Source organism: Panicum virgatum, chromosome 2K, assembly GCF_016808335.1.
Source record: "Panicum virgatum strain AP13 chromosome 2K, P.virgatum_v5, whole genome shotgun sequence".
Lineage (NCBI taxonomy): Eukaryota > Viridiplantae > Streptophyta > Magnoliopsida > Poales > Poaceae > Panicum > Panicum virgatum.
In genome coordinates, this window is record NC_053137.1 from 32,614,304 (window position 1) to 32,633,449 (window position 19,146).

A 19,146-nucleotide genomic window follows, 5' to 3' on the forward strand; every position below is an offset into this window, starting at 1 on the left:
TAATCAGGCAGCACAACGTCAATCCTTCTTCTAATCGAATTATCTCTCGCTCTAATTGAAAGATCGGGAACAAACCCTAGCCGTTTTAGGTTACAAATATTGGTTTTATGTGAGAACTGTTAGGCCTTAGGAAAATATTAGTTTGCGAGATTGCATTTTAGATTAGAAATCAACGTCTAGATGATTATCTATTTAAAGTTATAAGTTAGCACCGAACACTCAAGTAGTCACATCAATTCTAAGCCTGATGGATCTAACGTCATAGGGGCTCCATCACAGACTTCTTTTATTTGTAGAGAGGCATGGAAGAAGTCATACTGTAGCGACATGTTCATGATTATCGATTAGACCTGAGCACTTTTAAGATCAAACAGCACAATGAGCATATACTAATCTTAGTACTTGTGCGATGAGTGACACAGGGCCAGCAGATGCCGAAAATCCATACTACCATTTTACAGGGCGTGCAACTGCCACGACTGATACTCTACCATACTAACAAGGTGTGATGAGCTTCCAAGCACACCATACAGATTGTAAAATCGCAGCCGCAAATGAACGAAAAATGTTTCCATGTTATTGGCAGAACCTAGTGCAGGGTAACCAATGACAGATTACAAACTCCACCTGGTTGGGGTTCCCATCTAATGAAATGGACTGAGAACCAAACTGAAAGAGAACGACACTAGGACCATATGCATCTACATATAAAGTTATTAGAATCCAGAGAAGATGAAAAATAAGTCTAAGGGGAAAAAAGATAAACTTTACAACTTGCACATGGGGGATCATAGATGACTCCACTAAAAGAACTCCAACTCAAGATAGTCTGAACCTTTCTCAGCTGTTGATGTAGCCTTCTGGCTTGACGAGGCTACTGAACGAGGGATCTCGACTGGCTTGGGGATATCTGGTGGTGTAGCACACCTTATCAATGCCCAGTTAACACCTTCGAAGACGGGATGCTGTTTTATTTCTGTGGCTCCACGCTTATAAGCTAATCGATGCTGCGGTTCCTTGATGAGCAACCCCCTAATAAGATCCCTTGCGGCGAAACTCACTACTGGTGATTCTGGGAACCTTAAGGGCTGTCCAACTACATTGAACAAAGTCGCCCTATTGCCAGAACCTTTGAATGGGGTCTTGCCAAAAAGAAGTTCATACAAGAATATCCCAAATGTCCACCAGTCCACAGCACTTCCATGCCCCTCGCCCTTTATAATCTCTGGTGCCAAATACTCATGGGTGCCAACAAAAGACATAGACCTTGCATCTGTCGGCTCTGCAACAAGCTCAGGAAGTGGTCTGACCTGATTTGCCAAGTCTGCTTTTGCCTTCTTCTCCTTTTTCTCTTTCTTGGACTTGGAGGAGAAAAAGCGAGGAGAGAAGCATGTGGTTGTCGTGACACAAGATGGCTGGATGCAGGCAGGCTCAATGCACACAGGCTGCACACAGTAAGCTGGATTGCTCTTTTGGTTATCTGCACTGAGGTTAGAAGATCTGAGAAGAGTAGGGCTCACAGCACATCGGAGGGATAAATCAAAATCTGACAACATGATATGGCCATCTTCTCTCACAAGAACATTCTCTGGCTTCAAATCACGATATATGATACCAAGCATGTGCAGGTATTCAAGAGCCAGAAGAACCTCTGCTACATAAAACCTGCATAAATTTCGACGTCAGCGTAAGTTCCTAAAAAACTGCAGTTGTCCATGATACAAGAGTCAGGGCAGCATTTCATGCTAAATACCAAGAAAGAATAAGAATAATATTCTATAGCATCAAAATTGGTGGACATATCAAAGCAACAAGAAACTTTAAAAAACAGCATCGTTTAAGAAAGAAAAAGAAAGTGAAGTTCTTTTACACACGTCCACCTGATAGAATGAAATGGTGGGGAAACAATTGAGCCTGCGAACTAGTAATGAATACCTCAAAAAGTTAAAGGGGAAAAAGGGAGATCAACGTGAGACGAGCGAGATAGGTTTCAAAGGTTATTAGAATAAAGGCTTCACACACAGTTCAACACAAACACACTAAGAATCAAGACCAAAACACAACACAAGGGGGCAAAAGGAATCACACAATAAAAATAAGATTTGTAATGTCACAAAAAAAATTGAGAAACTAAATTAGGCGGCAGACATGGCCGTAATGTTCATGATCCAAAGACATGCCAGGACTTTCAAATGAAGACATGATCCAGAATGAAGATTCCAACCAGCCAAAAATGGGTACTACTTCCGTCCTTAGATGTTTAACGTTTATTAAACTAACCAACATCAAGCATTCAAGAATGTAGGGGGTACAGTTATAGATTACAAGGTCCACTTTCTATTATTATATATTTGTAAAGCTAAATAGTTTATAATATATGGAAGTATTTTACATGTCATTTTCAGAAACCAATCTAAGGTCTTGTTTCGATGCAAACACTTTACCCTATAAATGTCACATCGGATAAGCCAGCACGCATTTGAAGTATTAAACGTGGACTAATTACAAAATAAATTATAGATTCCGTCTGTAAACTACGAGACAAATCTAATGAGCCTAATGAATCTGTCATTAGAGCATGTGTTACTGTAGCAATTTAGTGTCTAATCATGGCCTAATTAGGCTCATTAGATTCGTCTCATAATTTACAAGCAAACTATGCAATTAGTTTTATATTTCGTTTAGATTTAATATTCCATGCATGTGCCACACACATTCGATGTGATACTTTTGGAATTTTGAATTTAGCATCTAAACAAGGCCTAAAAATTCAGGTGTGTGTGTTCTAAAGGTAATTTAGAAATTCAATTAAACATTTCACTGAAAAAGCATTACAGAAACAAAAATACCATCATTTATATTATACCACATCTACTATCAGAATAAAATGCCATGCTAATATATATTTCAGGGACTACATATCTAGTGCACATGGATGAATTTTTTCATTGGAGTACAGCAATAATCGTATGATTCATATGATCATATCAAATGGAGTGAAGAAAAGAACAGAGCCCAAATTAACCAAATGCAGTAGGAGAGAAAGAAACCATATCAAATCCTTAAACTTGCAAAGCACTTTTTGGTTAGCAACATAAAAAATGGAACACAGAAAATTGATAAATAGATGAAATCGATATATCAGAATTGTATAAAAAATGTAACAGTCTGAAAATCCAAAGACCTTGAAGCAAACAATGCTAACTCTTGCATGACTAGCCCACGCAAGACCCAAGAATCTCATTCAACCACCAAGTCATTGCCATATAAAATGCTGACAGGTCTACTGATTTCAGTATTTTGTTGCTTCGATGCACCTTCACTTTTTACAAATATCAGGTAAATTCATCCTTTTGATCCCAATAAACATATAAGCAGCGCTCAATTTTCAACAAGAAAACAACCAATAGGGACAAATAAATTTCAAAGGTTCCTTGCTAACATCGACCATAGAGGCAAAAATCACTTCTCAAAAAATTAACTGTTAACAAGAAAGATGACCCACACAAAAGAGAGAACTTCCCTTGCAGAAATAATGACTCGGAACAGCCATACAGTTCACATAACCAAAAACTTATCATTCAACATTTTAACAGAATAACAGTAAATGTCCAAAACAAATAAAGCTAGCTAAATTTCAAAACCGCCACATGAAAGGAAACAGATTTTATAACTACCACATATTTGAAAAGATGGGAAGATGAGTACAGCACCAATGTGAGGTTATCATCCATACTAATGATTACATAGTAAGAACAAAAATCTTAGACGTGACCCTCTAATGGTCGCCCAAACAATTCGAATCATAATATTTAGAATACACCAAATGAATGCTTTATCAAAAAGAATGAATGAAAGACTTTCCATACATAGCTGCCAAACAACAAACTATTGGAAACAAGGCACTCACTTGGCAGCTTGTTCGGGGAAATACTTGCCAGGCTGCTTTTGCCTTAGGGTATGCAGGTCACCTCCAGGGCAGAACTCCATCACCAAGCATGAGAACTTATCCGTTTCAAAGTGAGTGTACAATGTTGGAAGAAAAGGATGGTCCAGGCACTGCAATATCTCCCTTTCAGTTTGTGCCCTCAGCAGCTTTTTGCGGTTTGCTAGAGATGCCTTGTCCATAATTTTCATAGCAAAGTAGCATTTTGTGCCACTAAGCTCCGACAAATACACGCTGCCAATGTCACCACAGCCAAGCCTCTTGAGCAGCCTGAAATGACTTAGACCTACTGAGCCTTCCTTCGCTCGGACCACCTGAATCGCTTCCCACTTTGAGTCATTGGACTTGTGAGGCTTGCTGACACTGCTGCATATACTGCTGCAGGTGCTCTCATCACTCACATCACTGCCACCACTCGCCCGATAGAGGCTACTCTTGCCACTCTCAATCATATCAGCAGCTTGGTCGCTGACCTTGGCGCTCCCACTCGCTTTGGACAGGCTGCTTGCCCTGTCACTGCATTTAGCAGACACAGAGCTATCCTTAACACTTCCCCGTAGGGAGCTCTTCTCGGCATCTTCACTGTCATCCAGCTTCACAGAACCATCAGCAGAATTGCTGCTTTCTTTGACCCCACTGGATGTAGGCTCATCGCTGGTCGTGATTTCACTCGGCGAAGCAGGCCCCAGTTTGCTGGCGTTCTCAGCCGAGTCCTTGGACTGCCCTTGGCATGTCAATGGTGCGGCGTTACCCTTACCCGCGACGGTTTTGTCGCATTTCTTCTCCGCGACGACCTCAGGGGCCGCAGTCGAAGCCATCACAACTAGGACGCAATCGAGAGTTCCCTATGGAGACCACCACGCCCCTCCTCCCATCGCTCCGGGCGACCAATCAATCAGGAACCGCGGAGGCAAATCCGATCCTGCCACAGAGATTGCGCGTAGATTAGGTTGGGGGAAAGGAAGATGGATCGGTGAACTGATCACGAAACCAATTGAGAACCCAGAAATGCCCAAATAACACTCGACGGATCTGAGACTGGAGGGGTTCACTCGAGGAAACCGGAGGAAGCACGGGGGGGGGGGGGGGGGGGGGGCGAGGACTGTTTACCGAGTAGGTGTGACCTCGGGGGCGTTCTCCGCCGCCACTCGCCTCCGCCTCCGCCTCCGCCGCCGCCGGCGGTGGGTTCGGGACGGGATCGAGGAGGTTGGTTCCCCGTGGGAAGTGGTGGCAAGCACAGTGGAAGGGCAAGGGCGAAATGAACGGGAGAAACCTAAAAAGAAAAATGGGGAATGGATTATGGACTCCGATGGAAATATCACGTGCTGCCTTAAGACTGAAATAAATAATGTAGTACATATAGGGCTCGTTTGATAGAGTTTTAGTATTTTCTATATTTCTTTAACAATATTCGTTTAACTTATTTTTTAAAAATTAATTCTAGCAAGTTGGTTCACCTAAATCAGGGGCGTGCGTTGCTACGGCCAAAACTAATATAAATATAATAATACGATACATTTTATGTTATATATTGACGGTGGGTGAGTACCGCAAGCAGGGATTCGAAAAACCCCCGTTTAGAGATTCGGCCAGGGGATGGACATGTTGCAACCTCCTGCAATAGCTTGTGAGAAAACAAAGAACACACGGAGGATTTTTACCCAAATTTAGACCTCCTGGAGGACAACAACCCTATGTCCTGCTTGTTTGTATATCTCTTAGTGGAGTGTGAATCAGAGTACAAGGGCCGAGCTCCTGCATCAGCTCTCTAGTCTGTTTTGGGGAGAAGCCGTCCCTTTGTTCTGCCCCGGGTCTCCTCTTTTATAACTCAAGAGAAATCCCACATCAGGCATACAGAAAACATATGAGGTGTCCTCCTCAGACGACCTGTTCTTCATGCATGGGTTTCTTCCTTTAATGCTTGCAGATGCATGCACCGTCCTCCACATTTACTTGAGTGCGGCAGGAACTTATTATCGCCTTGGAGCCAGCAAGTGGGTGAGATAGAGAGAGAAGCCTTTAATGGACGTGCTCCTCCTAATTTAATGGGCATGGTGCACCTTGGGATGCATGGGCATGCACTCTAGGGTGCATCCTGGGATGCATGTAGATGGGCATGCTCATCGCATGCATCCCGGGGCATGCACCCCGTGGTGCCCATCTCTCCTCTATTATGGGCAGGCATGCATGCATGCATGCATGCACATGCACCTTCCCACGGTGAGAGGGTGAGAGGGAGAGAGAGAGTGACAGAGAGCATATGGTGTGTCCCTCTTTTTATGTCACATCATGTCTTGTCTCTAGGGAGAGTCTTATCTCTTTATGTCATGTCTTATCTCTATGGAGAGTCTAGGGTGTAGTTAATGATCTGCTGCGCTTCCTTCTGACCGAAGGAAGATCGCTAGTGTCCCAAGGTCCTCTACGGTGCCATCCCGGGGTAGTGACCCTGGGATCCTCCGAGCTGCACCCCAGGACATAGGGTCTGGCGGGCCCATCCTGCAGGTTACTTCTTCGTGCACCTCGTCAGTCGAGCCTCTCCATGAGTCATCTGCTAAGGGTACCCCCGTTCCCTGTACGCTGACAGAAGCCCCCAGGCCCATGCTTTATCGTATACCCTGAAGATCAAGTGTGGGGCCATTTTTTTCTCGGTGGTTGGTGCCTCTAATGCTACTCTCTTTTCAGCACAATATTTGGAGTAAAGGGACAAAGAGGCAAAGTGCGCGGGATTCGGTTTCGCGCATGGTGGTGGATCTTGCGAGGGCGGAGCTCCCGTGGTGGTGGGCGAAGCTCATGCACGGGTGGAGCTCGCGCTGCGCGTGCGCGGCAGAGCCTCACGGCGACGGGTGGAGTGCTTGAAGTGGCGAGTGGAGCGACCGGAGTCGGCTTTGCCGCTAGAGCGGGCTTTGGTGCGACCGGAGTCGGCGGACCATGAAATGACATTTTTCCCAATTTAGCACCAGGTCCTTTTCTTGGCATCGCTGCAAGACCCTATCTAAATTTTCGAGACAATGATCAAAAGTTTTTCCATAGATGGAGAAATCGTCCATGAAAACTTCCATGATTTCCTCGATCATGTCTGAAAAGATAGACATCATGCACCGCTGAAACAACGCGGGAGCGTTACATAGCCCAAAAGACATCCTACGATAAGCATAGGTTCCATATGGGCAAGTAAACGTGGTCTTGCTTTGATCATCAGGGTGGATGGGAATTTGGTGATAACCGAAATACCCATCAAGGAAACAAAAGAAAGAATGCTTGACCAACCGCTCTAATATTTCGTCAATGAAGGGCCTTTCTTTGTTGCCGAGTTAAGTTTCCGATAGTCAATGCACATTCTCCACCCCGTGACAGGTCTTTGAGGTATAAGTTCGTTCTTGCTGTTCTGAACGATCGTCATACCTCCCTTCTTTGGTACAACTTGTACCGGGCTCACCCACTCGCTATGTGGCATGGGATAAATAATCCCGGCGTGCAAGAGCTTAAGGACCTATTTCTTAACGACATCTCTCATCGTGTTGTTTAGCCTACGCTGAGGCTCCCTAGAGGGTGTACAGGTAGAGTCGATAGGGATACGATGAGTGCAAAGGGTAGGACTGATTCCTTTCAGGTCATCGTGTGAATAGCCAAAAACGGGTCGATGCTTTTCTAATACGGCTAAAAGTTTAGCTGTTTCCTCGTTAGAAAGGTGACTGCTAATGATGACAGGAGTTTGTGTGTCACCATTGAGAAAAAGCATAGCGAAGGCCATCGGGAAGGACTTTTAGTTCTATTGGAGGTCGTGTTGGCTTCTCGTGAATAGGCAGTTTGTGTTGTTCCTCTAATTGGTACTCTTCTTGGATGAAGAGTTCAGCATCTTTTTCTAAAGAGGGTTTAGAGTCATCGTCTGGCATGATAGCCAACACCTCCTCAACGGGTCCTTCTTGGGGAACAGATTCGGCCATAGAGTTTTTGGCTGCCGATAGGCAAAGTGAATGGTTTTCCCCCAAGAGACACCTACAGTTCTCCTAGATCAAGAACATCTAGGAAGAGTTTTTCTACGGGATGCCCTATCAAGATGTCGAAGTCCTGGACTTCAAAGACATGGAAGTCTAGAGCAATCTCCATTTCCCTGTGCCAAACTGGCACTTCGTGCATAATCCCAATCCCTCTTAATGTGGAACGTGGCCCAGTTCTAAAGGATTTTGTAGTTGGAGTAACACGTCTTTCGCCTAAGTGATCAGAAGCGAACAAAGCGGAAATAATGTTTACTCCAACCGTGGGATTATAAAGAGCCGTGACTGCAGTCCCTTCTATGGAACATGGAATGGTTAAGGAGGGGGCATGAAATTGGATTATTCCAGAAGATGTTTCCCCTTCCTGTACCCATTCGTTGCTCATGAAAGCAGTTACCCTCTTTACGGTCTCTTTAAGGAAAGCCTTATTGAGACCGCCCGGTGGGTCTAAAGGGACTGGAGGCCTTTTCTGGAGGGAATATAATGTGGTATTGCCAAAGTCATAGAATATATCCTCCTCAATGTTAAAGGAGAATTCCGGAGGCAGAATTTCTTCCTCCTCCGGGTCTTCTGGTTCAGGGGAAGGTCTGGCCGGTGATTCATCATGGGTTACTAAAGAGTGAATGGGGGCTCGGCCATCGAAACTTCCTCCTGGCTTGAAGGCTGCACCACTGGGAGGGGTTTTGTGAAGGAGGTGTTCTCCAAGATACGATCTAGGAGTACCACCCCTTCGGAAGTGGTTTTATAAGCGAACGATCCCCTAGCAGTACTACCAAGCTGTTGGGCTGTGTCATTGTTCAGCCCCAACCAGAAGTGCTGAAGCAGCACATGGTCGGGAATGGACAAGTCTGGGCCGGCATGAGTGAGTTGTGAGAATCTAGCCCAGGCTGTCCCAAGGGTCTCCTTCTCATCCTGATGAAAGTCGAGAATTTCTTTTCGCAGGGAAGCGATGCGAGAAATGGTAAAGAATGCGAGACAGAACCTGTTCCACAATTCCTCCCATTCACCATTTACCTTTCCTACGTTATGGGTGTACCATTGTTTCTTGTGCCATTCCTGCAATTGACAAGCAAGAGCACATCTGCTCGAACTCTCATAGGTGGTGGTAAGGATTTTCTAACTCATATCCTGAGAAGGGTTGTTCCCAGACCATGGCTATAAAGCCAGGGCGGAGCTCAAAGCCAGAAGCTATGATTGGCTTGGATGACTGTGGTGGCTCTAAGAACTCGCCCGATGGAGCGGAGAGTTGATGGATAGAATGAGTGTCCATGGAATAAGGATAAACAGAAAAGAAAGGATAAAAGAAAAGACACACGAGCAACTAGGTTCGAAGACAACTACGGCAACCGTTCCTCTACAACGGCGCCAGAAATGCTTGATGGTATTTCTTAACTCTTACAGAGAAGTCCGCAAGCGCACGAAAATACCGTTGTAGCACTTCACTCGGGAGTATTCAGGGTATCGTATTTTCCATGAGGAACGGGTGTGCAACTGTCTTCTAACTAAGTTACCCTAAAGAAGATAAGAGATAGAGAGACCTTAGGGTAGTGTGATTCTGATCTATGGATAGGTTCAAGGGAAGATACACTAATGTTTCCACTCGCTCACTTCAGGCACTGGTTTGACCCTGGTCTGCCAAGAAATATACGGTATCGCTCTATGTCGTACCTAGGCAGGGGGGGAGTGCACTAACCACGCAGACTGTCTCCGTAGCGGATGGACAGGGTTATCACCACCTGCCGTCTACCCCACAATACCAGCTGAGTTCGAGACAAACAAAGGTAATCTAAGGCCCAAACACCACGCCTATGCATTCGACTACTACTCTAGAGTCACGCAGGGTTATCCCGTCTTTATCAGGGGCCCTCTTCTAGAGTATCCGCTACGAGAACGGACGATGAACCTGCGAACGAATGAGAATAAAAGAATAACTTTACTAGAACTCACCGAATAGAAGAACCCGGATATGTACTCCAACCGTACCGTATCCGTAGAGGTACAAAGCTGAAGAGACGCCGACAAGTCCGGCTCTTCTCCGTACTCCTACCTCACACACTCCCTAGGCTAATGATTCAAAAAGGTGGAGCCTCTCTACTCTTCTCCTTCACATATAAAATGGTGTGTGTTGTGAGAGGTGGAGGGAGCCCCCTTTTATAGTCTTCAAGGTCGGTTCCCGCCAAAAGCATATATGGAAGGTGATCAGGAGGAGTAGGGGGCACGCCACGTCGAAGTGCATCTGGACGGGATGCTGGCCAGGTTCGGCCGAACCCACCTGGCAGCAGCTCGTCCCTATCTTCCTCGGGGAGTCTGACATGTGGGCCCTTGTCAAGATCTGGTGGTGCATTTGCCTTGGTTCCCCCGTTTGCTCTGACTTGTGGGCCCTCTTTGTAAGTGACACGTCTTAGTGTTGATCTTTTGTGCATTCTTCCTCGTGTTCACTTGTGTTTTCCCTCTTTTGCAGATGTGGGTGCCTGCAGATGACAATTTACTAAAACTTGTGGAAATGATCGGTTATAAGCCCTATATCTAAGTTTGGTGATTATTTCTGGTAAAAAGCTGCAAGAGTTAGCGGTCGAAAATGATACTTACGGACCGTCAACAACATCCCCACACTTAGTCCTTTGCTCGTCCTCGAGTAAAGTTTGAAGGACCAAGGTGGATGCCACTCCTTGAATTCAACCTGCATACAAGTTATTCCAAGCTTCTTCTCACCCTTGTGAATTTTTGTCTGGCTACCAAGAAGTCTTGGGTAATTGAGCAACGAAACGACTCAGAATTCAGGCTCTTAGCTCTTCCTGCTTAGCACTTGGAGATTTTTATTTTGAAAACAAAAAGATAGCCTTGCTCCTCAAATTACTCTCTGGATCACTCTTTTTGTTTTATATCCTCACCAAGGCAAAGATGCTACCGTCCTTCTCTGACCATCTATTCAGGCTTATGTGGGGCTCAGGGTAGGAGTGGAGAGGCATGTTTGCCTTGCTTGTATTGCTAAGTCAGAAAAAGGATCCAAGCATAAACGAGTCATACAACCTGATCAAGATGTGCAAGTGTGTGGACTATTTTTGGTGATTCATGGATGAACTCTTTTTTGCATGCCTTTTTGTCCTTTGTCATTTCCAACTGTGGGCTATCATTATTTTTTTTTGACATGCCTTTGCAAGCATGTGGCATACCTTCTTTGGGTATGCATATTTTCTCTTCCTCTTCTTCTTTTTTTTGACATACTCCTTCTTTGGGTAGACATCTTTTATTTTCTTTTTGCATAGCCCAATTGTTTTTGGAGAGAAATGGTCATGGAGTTCTTTATTTTGTGGAAAGATGGATGTGGCAACTTCTCCCAGTGTGGAAGTATAGTGTGTGTACGTGATTTTGATCAAGAGAGCATGACAAGTTTCTAACAGGGGTCGAAGAGTTTGACACGGCTCAAAGCAAGGGTGAACAGCATTTGAATGCTGGGCATGAAAACTTGTCTTTGGCTTTGGTAGGAATTCATGATAATTTGAGGAGCCAATATATATTTATTTTAATTTTTGGAAAAGAAAACAAGTACTTTTGCAAGGAGCATGGTGCCATCAAACCAAATCATATCTCATTGATCAATTATTTAGAAAGCATGGGGTCCCTATAGGAATTTATTCACAAAGTTAAAAAGAAAGCTAAGAATAAAATGCATGCCAGGTTTTATTCTTTGGAAGCATAAGGAGTTTTTAATTTTTCTGCAAAGAGAATTACTGAATTTAAATGAATGCAGGGAGTTTTAAGGAATTGAAGACGCAAACCAACGATCTGGAGCTGGATGGAGTCGAGTGGGCTCCACCAGGGGCCGGCCGACCCTTGGGTTCGGCCGCCCCTAAGGTGGGCCCTCTCGCCCTCCTCTTTTGCGTGCTGGTCGTGTTGGTTTTGTATCGCAATTTTGTGGGGTGCATCCCCCCCACACTTGTAGGAGATTGTTTGGGATAGATCGCCGAATCTGGAACTTGAAGGTAAACGCAAGGAACACAAGACACAGTTTTAGACAGGTTCGGGCCGCCAGAATAGCGTAATACCCTACGTCCTGTGTGGTAGTGTGGTATATTGAGCCCTGCGCTGGTGTGTTGGGCTCTGCTGAGCCTCTTCAGCCTGCCGATCTAGATACCCCGCCCTCCTTTATATAGTCCAGAGGGTGGGATACTAGTCGGTCTACAAGTAGGAGTTCTAGGAGGATCACAAGATAGAGTCCTAGTAGGATTACAGACGAGTCCTACTAGGAGTCTGATTCCTTCCTTCTTTACTCGGAACTATGCAATGTGCACAGTCTCGTGGACCCGGGTCGGACATGTTGTTTCATCGGGCCAGGAGCAACAAGGAATGGGGAGCATTGCGTGCACATGGAGCAAAGGAAAAAGACAAGCACTGAACGTCCCAGGAGCAAGCCGTTCGGCCCCATGCAGGCCGGGTGGCCTCCCTATGCCGTTCACGTCCCTTCACCACCGAAAGTTGCACTACCACCTGCAAGTCTAAGCAGTAGAGCGCCAGCGTGGCTCATTCTACGCCGAGGAGGAGCCGACGGGCCTACCCCAGGCTGGCCGGCCTGGCCCCTGCGCCCCTCTATAAAAGCCAACCACGGTGTCATTCCTCGATGCACCAGAAGCTCTGGTTTGCATGCCTCAGCCCAAGCTCGTCCATCTCCTCTCCCTCTCTTGAGTTCCTTTGCTTAATCAAGCTCTTGAGCTAATTAAGTAGAGGACTTAAGTGCTAGCTCAACACAAAAACAAATAAAATTCTGCAGCGCTTAGTGAAGCTCATAAACCAGAAAATACCAAAAATATTTCCCGTTGAATAAAGTCATGGAACACTGAACGTCGACCGTTTGTGGTGGTGTAGCGCCCCACAAGAATGACTAACCTTTTTCCTAATCACCATTCCCTTCGGGTATTCTGTGAGCTAACATTTTGTTGGAACCATTATAGGAGAGCCAAGGAGAGGATCAAGAAGGCACTCTCAAAGAGTTCAAGAAGCTCACGGAGTTCATCTTCCTCTCGAGATGCTATGTCAGTCGACTCCGGTCACCGCACAAATGTATCCCGGGATGAAGAGGAAACTCCAGCAGTCCCGAGACCCCCTCTCCGCATCAGGATTCTGACAATGGTCGAGCAGATTGCCATCAAGAACGACTACGAACGGGAGGCCCTTGAACTACTGAAGAAGCAAAGCTTCGGCCATGCCAAGAGGTTCGACTCTCATTTTCTCATGAAGACAGGGCTCAAGCAGGACATGAACCAAGCCTTCATCGCTGTTGGATGGGAGAATTTTGCCTACGTCGTGGAACTAGGTTCGCAACTCCTAACCATGGAATTTCTAATCTCTCTTGCCATTGAAGAAACCAGCACCAAAACTAAAATTTACTTCCGGCTCTTCAATGAACAATTTGTAATGAAACTAAAAGAGTTTAGCGTCGCGCTGGGTTTTCATGAAAGATGCATCCTTGACCCCAGCGAGCTTGCTAAGAAACACCGTTATGACCGAAATTCATGGTGGAGTGTGTTGACATTTCTTAGCACAATCACTAGGAATGGTTAATCCTTAGCAACATCGCTAGAAATATCTGTTGGCAGTCCTTAGTGCAATCACTAGAAATGAGTGCGTCGAACCCATCCTAGCAACTGAACCCAAGGGGTGCCACTCTCGTGGTATAATCAATACGATTACAGATGGATCCGCAAGCGCACAGATATACCGTTGTAGCATTTCACCCGGAGAGTAAGGGTATCGTCATTTATTTGTGTCCCAAAGGATGGCAGTGGCAAATGTATTGTACTTAACTTTAACCATGACATTGTGCCTCAAGCAATAGGCAATGCTCTTACAGGGTTAAGTCCAAGTAAAGAATAAGCAAGGGTAATGCGACACAGCACACATCCACACTCCAAGAGGAAGGAATAAAGGAGAGAAACTATAAAACAAAGAACTACTCTATCCTACGTCAAGTCAGCTGGAGCTTAGGCTAGGTTAGGTGTCCTAGTGCTTCTATCCAAAGCTGGGGTCATGTTAGATCATGGTTAGGACTGCAGGTGCCAGAAAAATGGGATAGCGGGGAGAAGGTCCCGCACCGGAGTACATCCAGTCCCGTTACCTCTTTGCATGAATTCCTACACCGAACCCGAACGTCGGAGAGTACGCAAAACACAACACCGCTATTACGCCGGATGGACAGGGCTGTCACCACCTGCCATTTACCCCAGTCACACAGTGGAGCACGGTCATATCCGAAGGATCCCGCATACCCGAGCACCACGCTCGTGTATGAAGTCACTACTCTAGTGCCCCCAGGTCTCCCACCCTTCGGATGGACAAGTAAAACACTAGAGCAAGCCCGAAAGCACAACGAACCTCTATCCGTACCCGGATCATCTAGCCTAACCAAGACCGTAGCATAACTTATGAATGAACTAAACATGGATTGATAAACTATCAAGATAGTAAAGCAACCATGGCAAAACTCTATATTATGAATAGAAGTCTGACAAGTCGGATACAAAGCCATACCAAGAGCCGAGGATTGCTCAACGACCCCGAGGACGACTTGCTCGCTAAAGAGAACTAGCCTAGCTCCACTACCTAGCTAAGAGAGCAAGAGAGAGGAGAGACTTCTTGGAGAGAATGGAATGAAGTGTGTGTGTGTGTGTGTGTGTGTGAGGGGTGAGAAGGGGCCCTATTTATACTAGTGGAGGTCGGTTCCCGCCAAATGCATGTATGGAAGGTAATCAGGAGACTTGGGGCCGACTCCTCCTCGAAATGCACCTGGACGGGAGGCCGGCCAAGTTCGGCCGACCCAGGGGGTCGGCCGGCCCCACCTGGCCACCTCTCGTCCTTATCCTTCTCTGGCAGGCTTACATGTGGGCCCTGATATCTTTCCTTGTATGCATTATGCGTGGCGCGCCCGTTTGCTCTGCCAGATGGGCCCTCCTTGTAAGTGAGTGATGCCGGACGTGATATTCTGCGTAGTTTTATGGTGTCTGCTGCGTGTTTTCGTCTTATTCCGCTCCTGCTCATCTGAAATGTACAAAACTCGAAAACAACTGTGGAGCAAGGTTAGTGATACAAATATGCGAGTAAGACATGCAGTTTTTCTTTATTATTGAGTATAGTTGACGGGTGAAAATGGCACTTAAGCACCGTCAACAACTCCCCCAAGCTAGCCCTTCGCTCGTCCCGAGCAAAGTTTTAGACTTATGTTGTTCATCAGGAGTTGATACAATGTCGCATTCCTGACTTATGCCCAAGGCACAACCGAGTGTCCTTTCCTTTATTCTGAATAAGTTGGCCTTGTTCGCACCTTTTTACCTTACTCCTATGGGACTTATAGTATCATCCTCATCTTTGGTGGTTGAAGGTCAGAACAGCTTGTAGAGTACCACTTACCACTCCTTTGTTCAACTGTCAATCCGGAGGTTTTATAAAGTTTTTGAAAAGAAATTTCTAAGTTTCTCGGGTGATCTCTTGGATCGCTCAAATGTGATTCATTCCTCACCAAGGCCCTTTTTTTATGCTCCTTTCTTTTTCCACCCTACTTCTAATGGCTTCTTTTTGGTGGATCTATAGGTATGGAGGATATGATGGCAACCTTGCTTCTCATATTTCGCTAAGTCAAAGACCGGATCCAAAGGAGAAACAAAGTCATAAGCCTTGATCAAGATGTGCAAGTGTGTGGATATTTTTGGTGGATGATGGATGAGAACTCCTTTATATGAATTCTCTTTCCCTTGTAATGTTTTTGGTATGGGCTATATTTTCTTTTTCTCTCTCTTTTTTTTTGACACACCTTGTGGGTGTGTGGCATACATTCTTTGGGTATGCATCTTTTCTCTTTTTTTGACATGCCTTGTGGCATGTGGCATACCTTCTTTGGGTATGCATCTTTTATTTCTTTTTGTATAGCCCATACATTATGATGATAACTTTGGAGAGAGATAAACATGGCACATCTTGGAGTTTTATTTGTGGATGGATGGGGGATGTACTTGCTATCTTTCAGGTGTAGAAGTATAGCATGTGAGTGGATGTGTACGTGATCTTGATCATGGGCGTATGAAGTGATTCTCACAAAGGGTCACAACAATTTGACAAAGCTCAATGAGAAGACAAGTTGCATATATAGAAAAGGCTTTTCAAACTTGTAACTCATATGGCTCTGGATAGGAATTGCATATCACCGAGGAACTTTATTTTATTTTTGTATTTTTGAACAGAAATACTCCGGATATCAAGCATCACGTAGGAGAAGATCATAGCAACTCTTTTCAGCCATATCATAACCCACAACAACCTAGATTCGAATTCTGCTTTTTCGTTACCCACAAGTTTCAAGCTTAACGTTTGAACAATTTAGCCACCAAACTCAAAACTTAGGCAGAGCACAAGGTTGTAACTAGGCATATGAAAGGAACTAACAGAGCAACTATTCATCATCTCAACAAGGAAAAACTACAAATGCTTACTACACATACTGGAAAACAAGTAAATATTTTTGGGTTTTTAAATGTTTTGTCAATTTTTATTTGATTTTAGTTATGCGAGTTTTTTTGGATTTTCAGAATTTTGTAAATTTTTGTTTGGTTTCATGCAAGGTTTTGAAAGCAGTAAAAATAGAGTTTGATACAAGGTACCTCTCATGGGGGTCCTCCCCCAAGCTAGCTTCAGGCTCAATACTGCTGGTTGGGATTAAACCCAGCCCAACGGTAGTAGGCCCTCCACTCCTCCTAGGATTGCTGCTGTTGCTGCTCCAGGTTGCGGATCCTCTCGCCTGTGTATCGCTGCCAGTTTTGAGTTGACTCGATGTGCTGGCCCAGCGACTCATCGATGTTGGTGGTGCGCACGTTCAGCTCGCCCATCTGCCGAGTCAGAGTGGCGAAGCCTCTGGACGAAGCTGTACGTCGCGGGGGTCCGCTGGAGCTGGAACCGGTGGACCGGTGCCCTGAGGCCTGCCGTGCCCACTCGGTGGAGCTGGCACTCTGCCATGACGAACCTCCAGCCTCATATTGCTGTGGTTGAGGCTGAGGTTACTGCTGCATGAATTCCTCCCATCTGGCCCTGCTTCTTGTAACCCTGCCAGGAAGACCAGAAACACTATGCCGGTGGCTCTCCTCTTGTGGAAGAAGAGGGATGGTTAGCGAACGGTAGTTATAAAAATGATACCCCGCATTTGGCAACAGAATTTCATTTGCATAACCAAGCGAAAAGAAAATCAAGGAGTCATCCGGACCTTTCTTGAGCATGTGGCCTTGAACCAAGTATGCCTCATCGATCATAACACGGGGCTCCTCAACGAAGGGAACGGGGTTCCCATTTAAGATTCTCATGTTTGATGCGATGCGGGTAACCAAAGAAGTGCATTCAATAGGACCCGTCATCCGAAAATTTGTGAGCCATTGCTTAACCATTGCTTGTGCGGGGGAGATTCAGATTTTGTTGACCATGGCGTATAATATCATCAACTCATCGTTCCGCACTGGTCGTGGATCATCTCTTGGAAAGAGATTGATAGCCACCCACTTGTGCATCAAACGAAGAGTCAGATTTTGAATGTCATTGCACCGAGGTGCAAACTTGCCATGAACAACTTGACCTGAAATCAAACCCCAAAACTCATGTCGATCAAAACTGCGGCAAGCTTTTGCAAGGGAAATCGGCAAGCGCGCGCTAAAACCAAGGAGGTGACTGAAATTTCTCCAATTAAAATAGCGTTCAACTCCAAAACGTCGGAAAGAAACACCATCATCCACCTCCCGAAGAGTGCAAAGAAACTGGATGGTGAGGAGACGAGAACCATTCTCCTCAACGGGCACAAAACTATCCCATCCAATTGCATGCCAAACACGAGCGAAGTCAATGTCCATACCTATTTTTTCGAGAAGGTCCGGATCGAAGGCTCTGGTATGACCAAAGCTTCGATTCTTGATCATGGCGTAGGCTTGATGCTCGCGGTCATCTTGCAAGTCGAGGTACAGTGCATCATCTTCATCTATCTCCATGTCCTCGGCTTGCGGTTCTACAGCTTGCTCCTCGAACTATTCTTCTTGTTCATCTTGCTCATAATCCATTGTAGTCGGTGTTGGTGCAGGTTCGGGGAATGATGAGAGCTCGACTTGCCCTGTGAACGGGACGAGCCCAACCTTGTCATCCTCTTGAGAGCTCCGGAAATTTTCCGCCCTGCACCTCTCATGCTTGCAACAAGAACGAACGAGAACAACTCGATTCGGGTTACGTTAATGAAATGAAAATGAAAGTCTTACCCAAAAGTTGTTCCTCCAAATATATGATCAATCATGCAGCAAAGAAATGAGAGAGAGAGAGTGTGTGTTCTTGCAATCAAACTTGAGTCAAAATCCAATGGAAACCCGAGCAAGAATGTGTGAGAGGGAGTGTGAGTGAGTGTGTGAGTATGAGAGAGCTCAACACCCCTCTCGGCCCCTATTTAAAGAGAAGATGGCGCGTGCACCAGAGGAGAGGCAAGCCACAATGGCTATGGAGCCATTGGAGAAGGTGGGGCCCAGGAGCCGTTGGCCCTGGGTCGGCCGACCTGTGGGGTGCCGCCCCAGGGTAGGCCCCCTGGTGCCCCCCTTCGGCTTGGTGCTTCCTCAACGGTTAAGTTCTTTGAAAATATGGTGCACGGCCAAAAGTTTGCTCGAAAAGATATCCACATTATTTTTTCCAAAGGATTAAAAACTCAGAAAATATTTTTGGTATTTTTGTAAAAATGGAAAAGTGCTAGAAAAAATTCCAGCATGCAGAAAACAATTTTGAAAATTTCAAACATGCAGTGGAGAAAAACAAATAAGGTACAAAGAAAATGTTGAAAAGCGAATGAAACAAACATGAGATAAATACCAATTTACCTTTGGTAAGGGCGCGTCGTTTAAAGTCCGACGTGCCCGACTTTTCTCCATCATTCTTACCATTCGTCGGCTCATCCTGGAGAACTGGACGAGGCCGAACTCTCGACCTTCCGCCACACCTTCTTTTCCTTCTTTCTTTTAGGTGTGGAGGGTCGTTGTTCTAGCTGGGGTTCTGGTGCACCCCAAAGTGCTTACCCTTCACTGTCTTGTTGGATCATGAAGCGCTGCTCTTCCTTCTTTTTGAACCTGAAAAACACATCCTCCCTTCCGACACGGAAACAGATTTCTCCCTTTCCGACATCGATCCTTGCCTTGGCAGACCTTAGAAAAG

The 19,146-nt window shown here is 45.5% G+C and overlaps 1 protein-coding gene across 1 annotated transcript; it reads right to left on the reverse strand.

The window, feature by feature from the left end:
* Window positions 1-555: 555 nt before the first annotated feature.
* Window positions 556-5,262, reverse strand: LOC120673418 (serine/threonine-protein kinase D6PK-like). Its single transcript, XM_039954247.1, has 3 exons — window positions 5,057-5,262; window positions 3,911-4,868; window positions 556-1,665 (listed from the first exon to the last, which is right to left on the reverse strand). The coding sequence occupies exons 2-3, from the start codon at window positions 4,762-4,764 to the stop codon at window positions 804-806; spliced, it is 1,716 nt and encodes a 571-aa protein (XP_039810181.1). The 5' UTR covers window positions 4,765-4,868; window positions 5,057-5,262; the 3' UTR covers window positions 556-803.
* Between the last annotated feature and the right edge of the window lie 13,884 nt (window positions 5,263-19,146).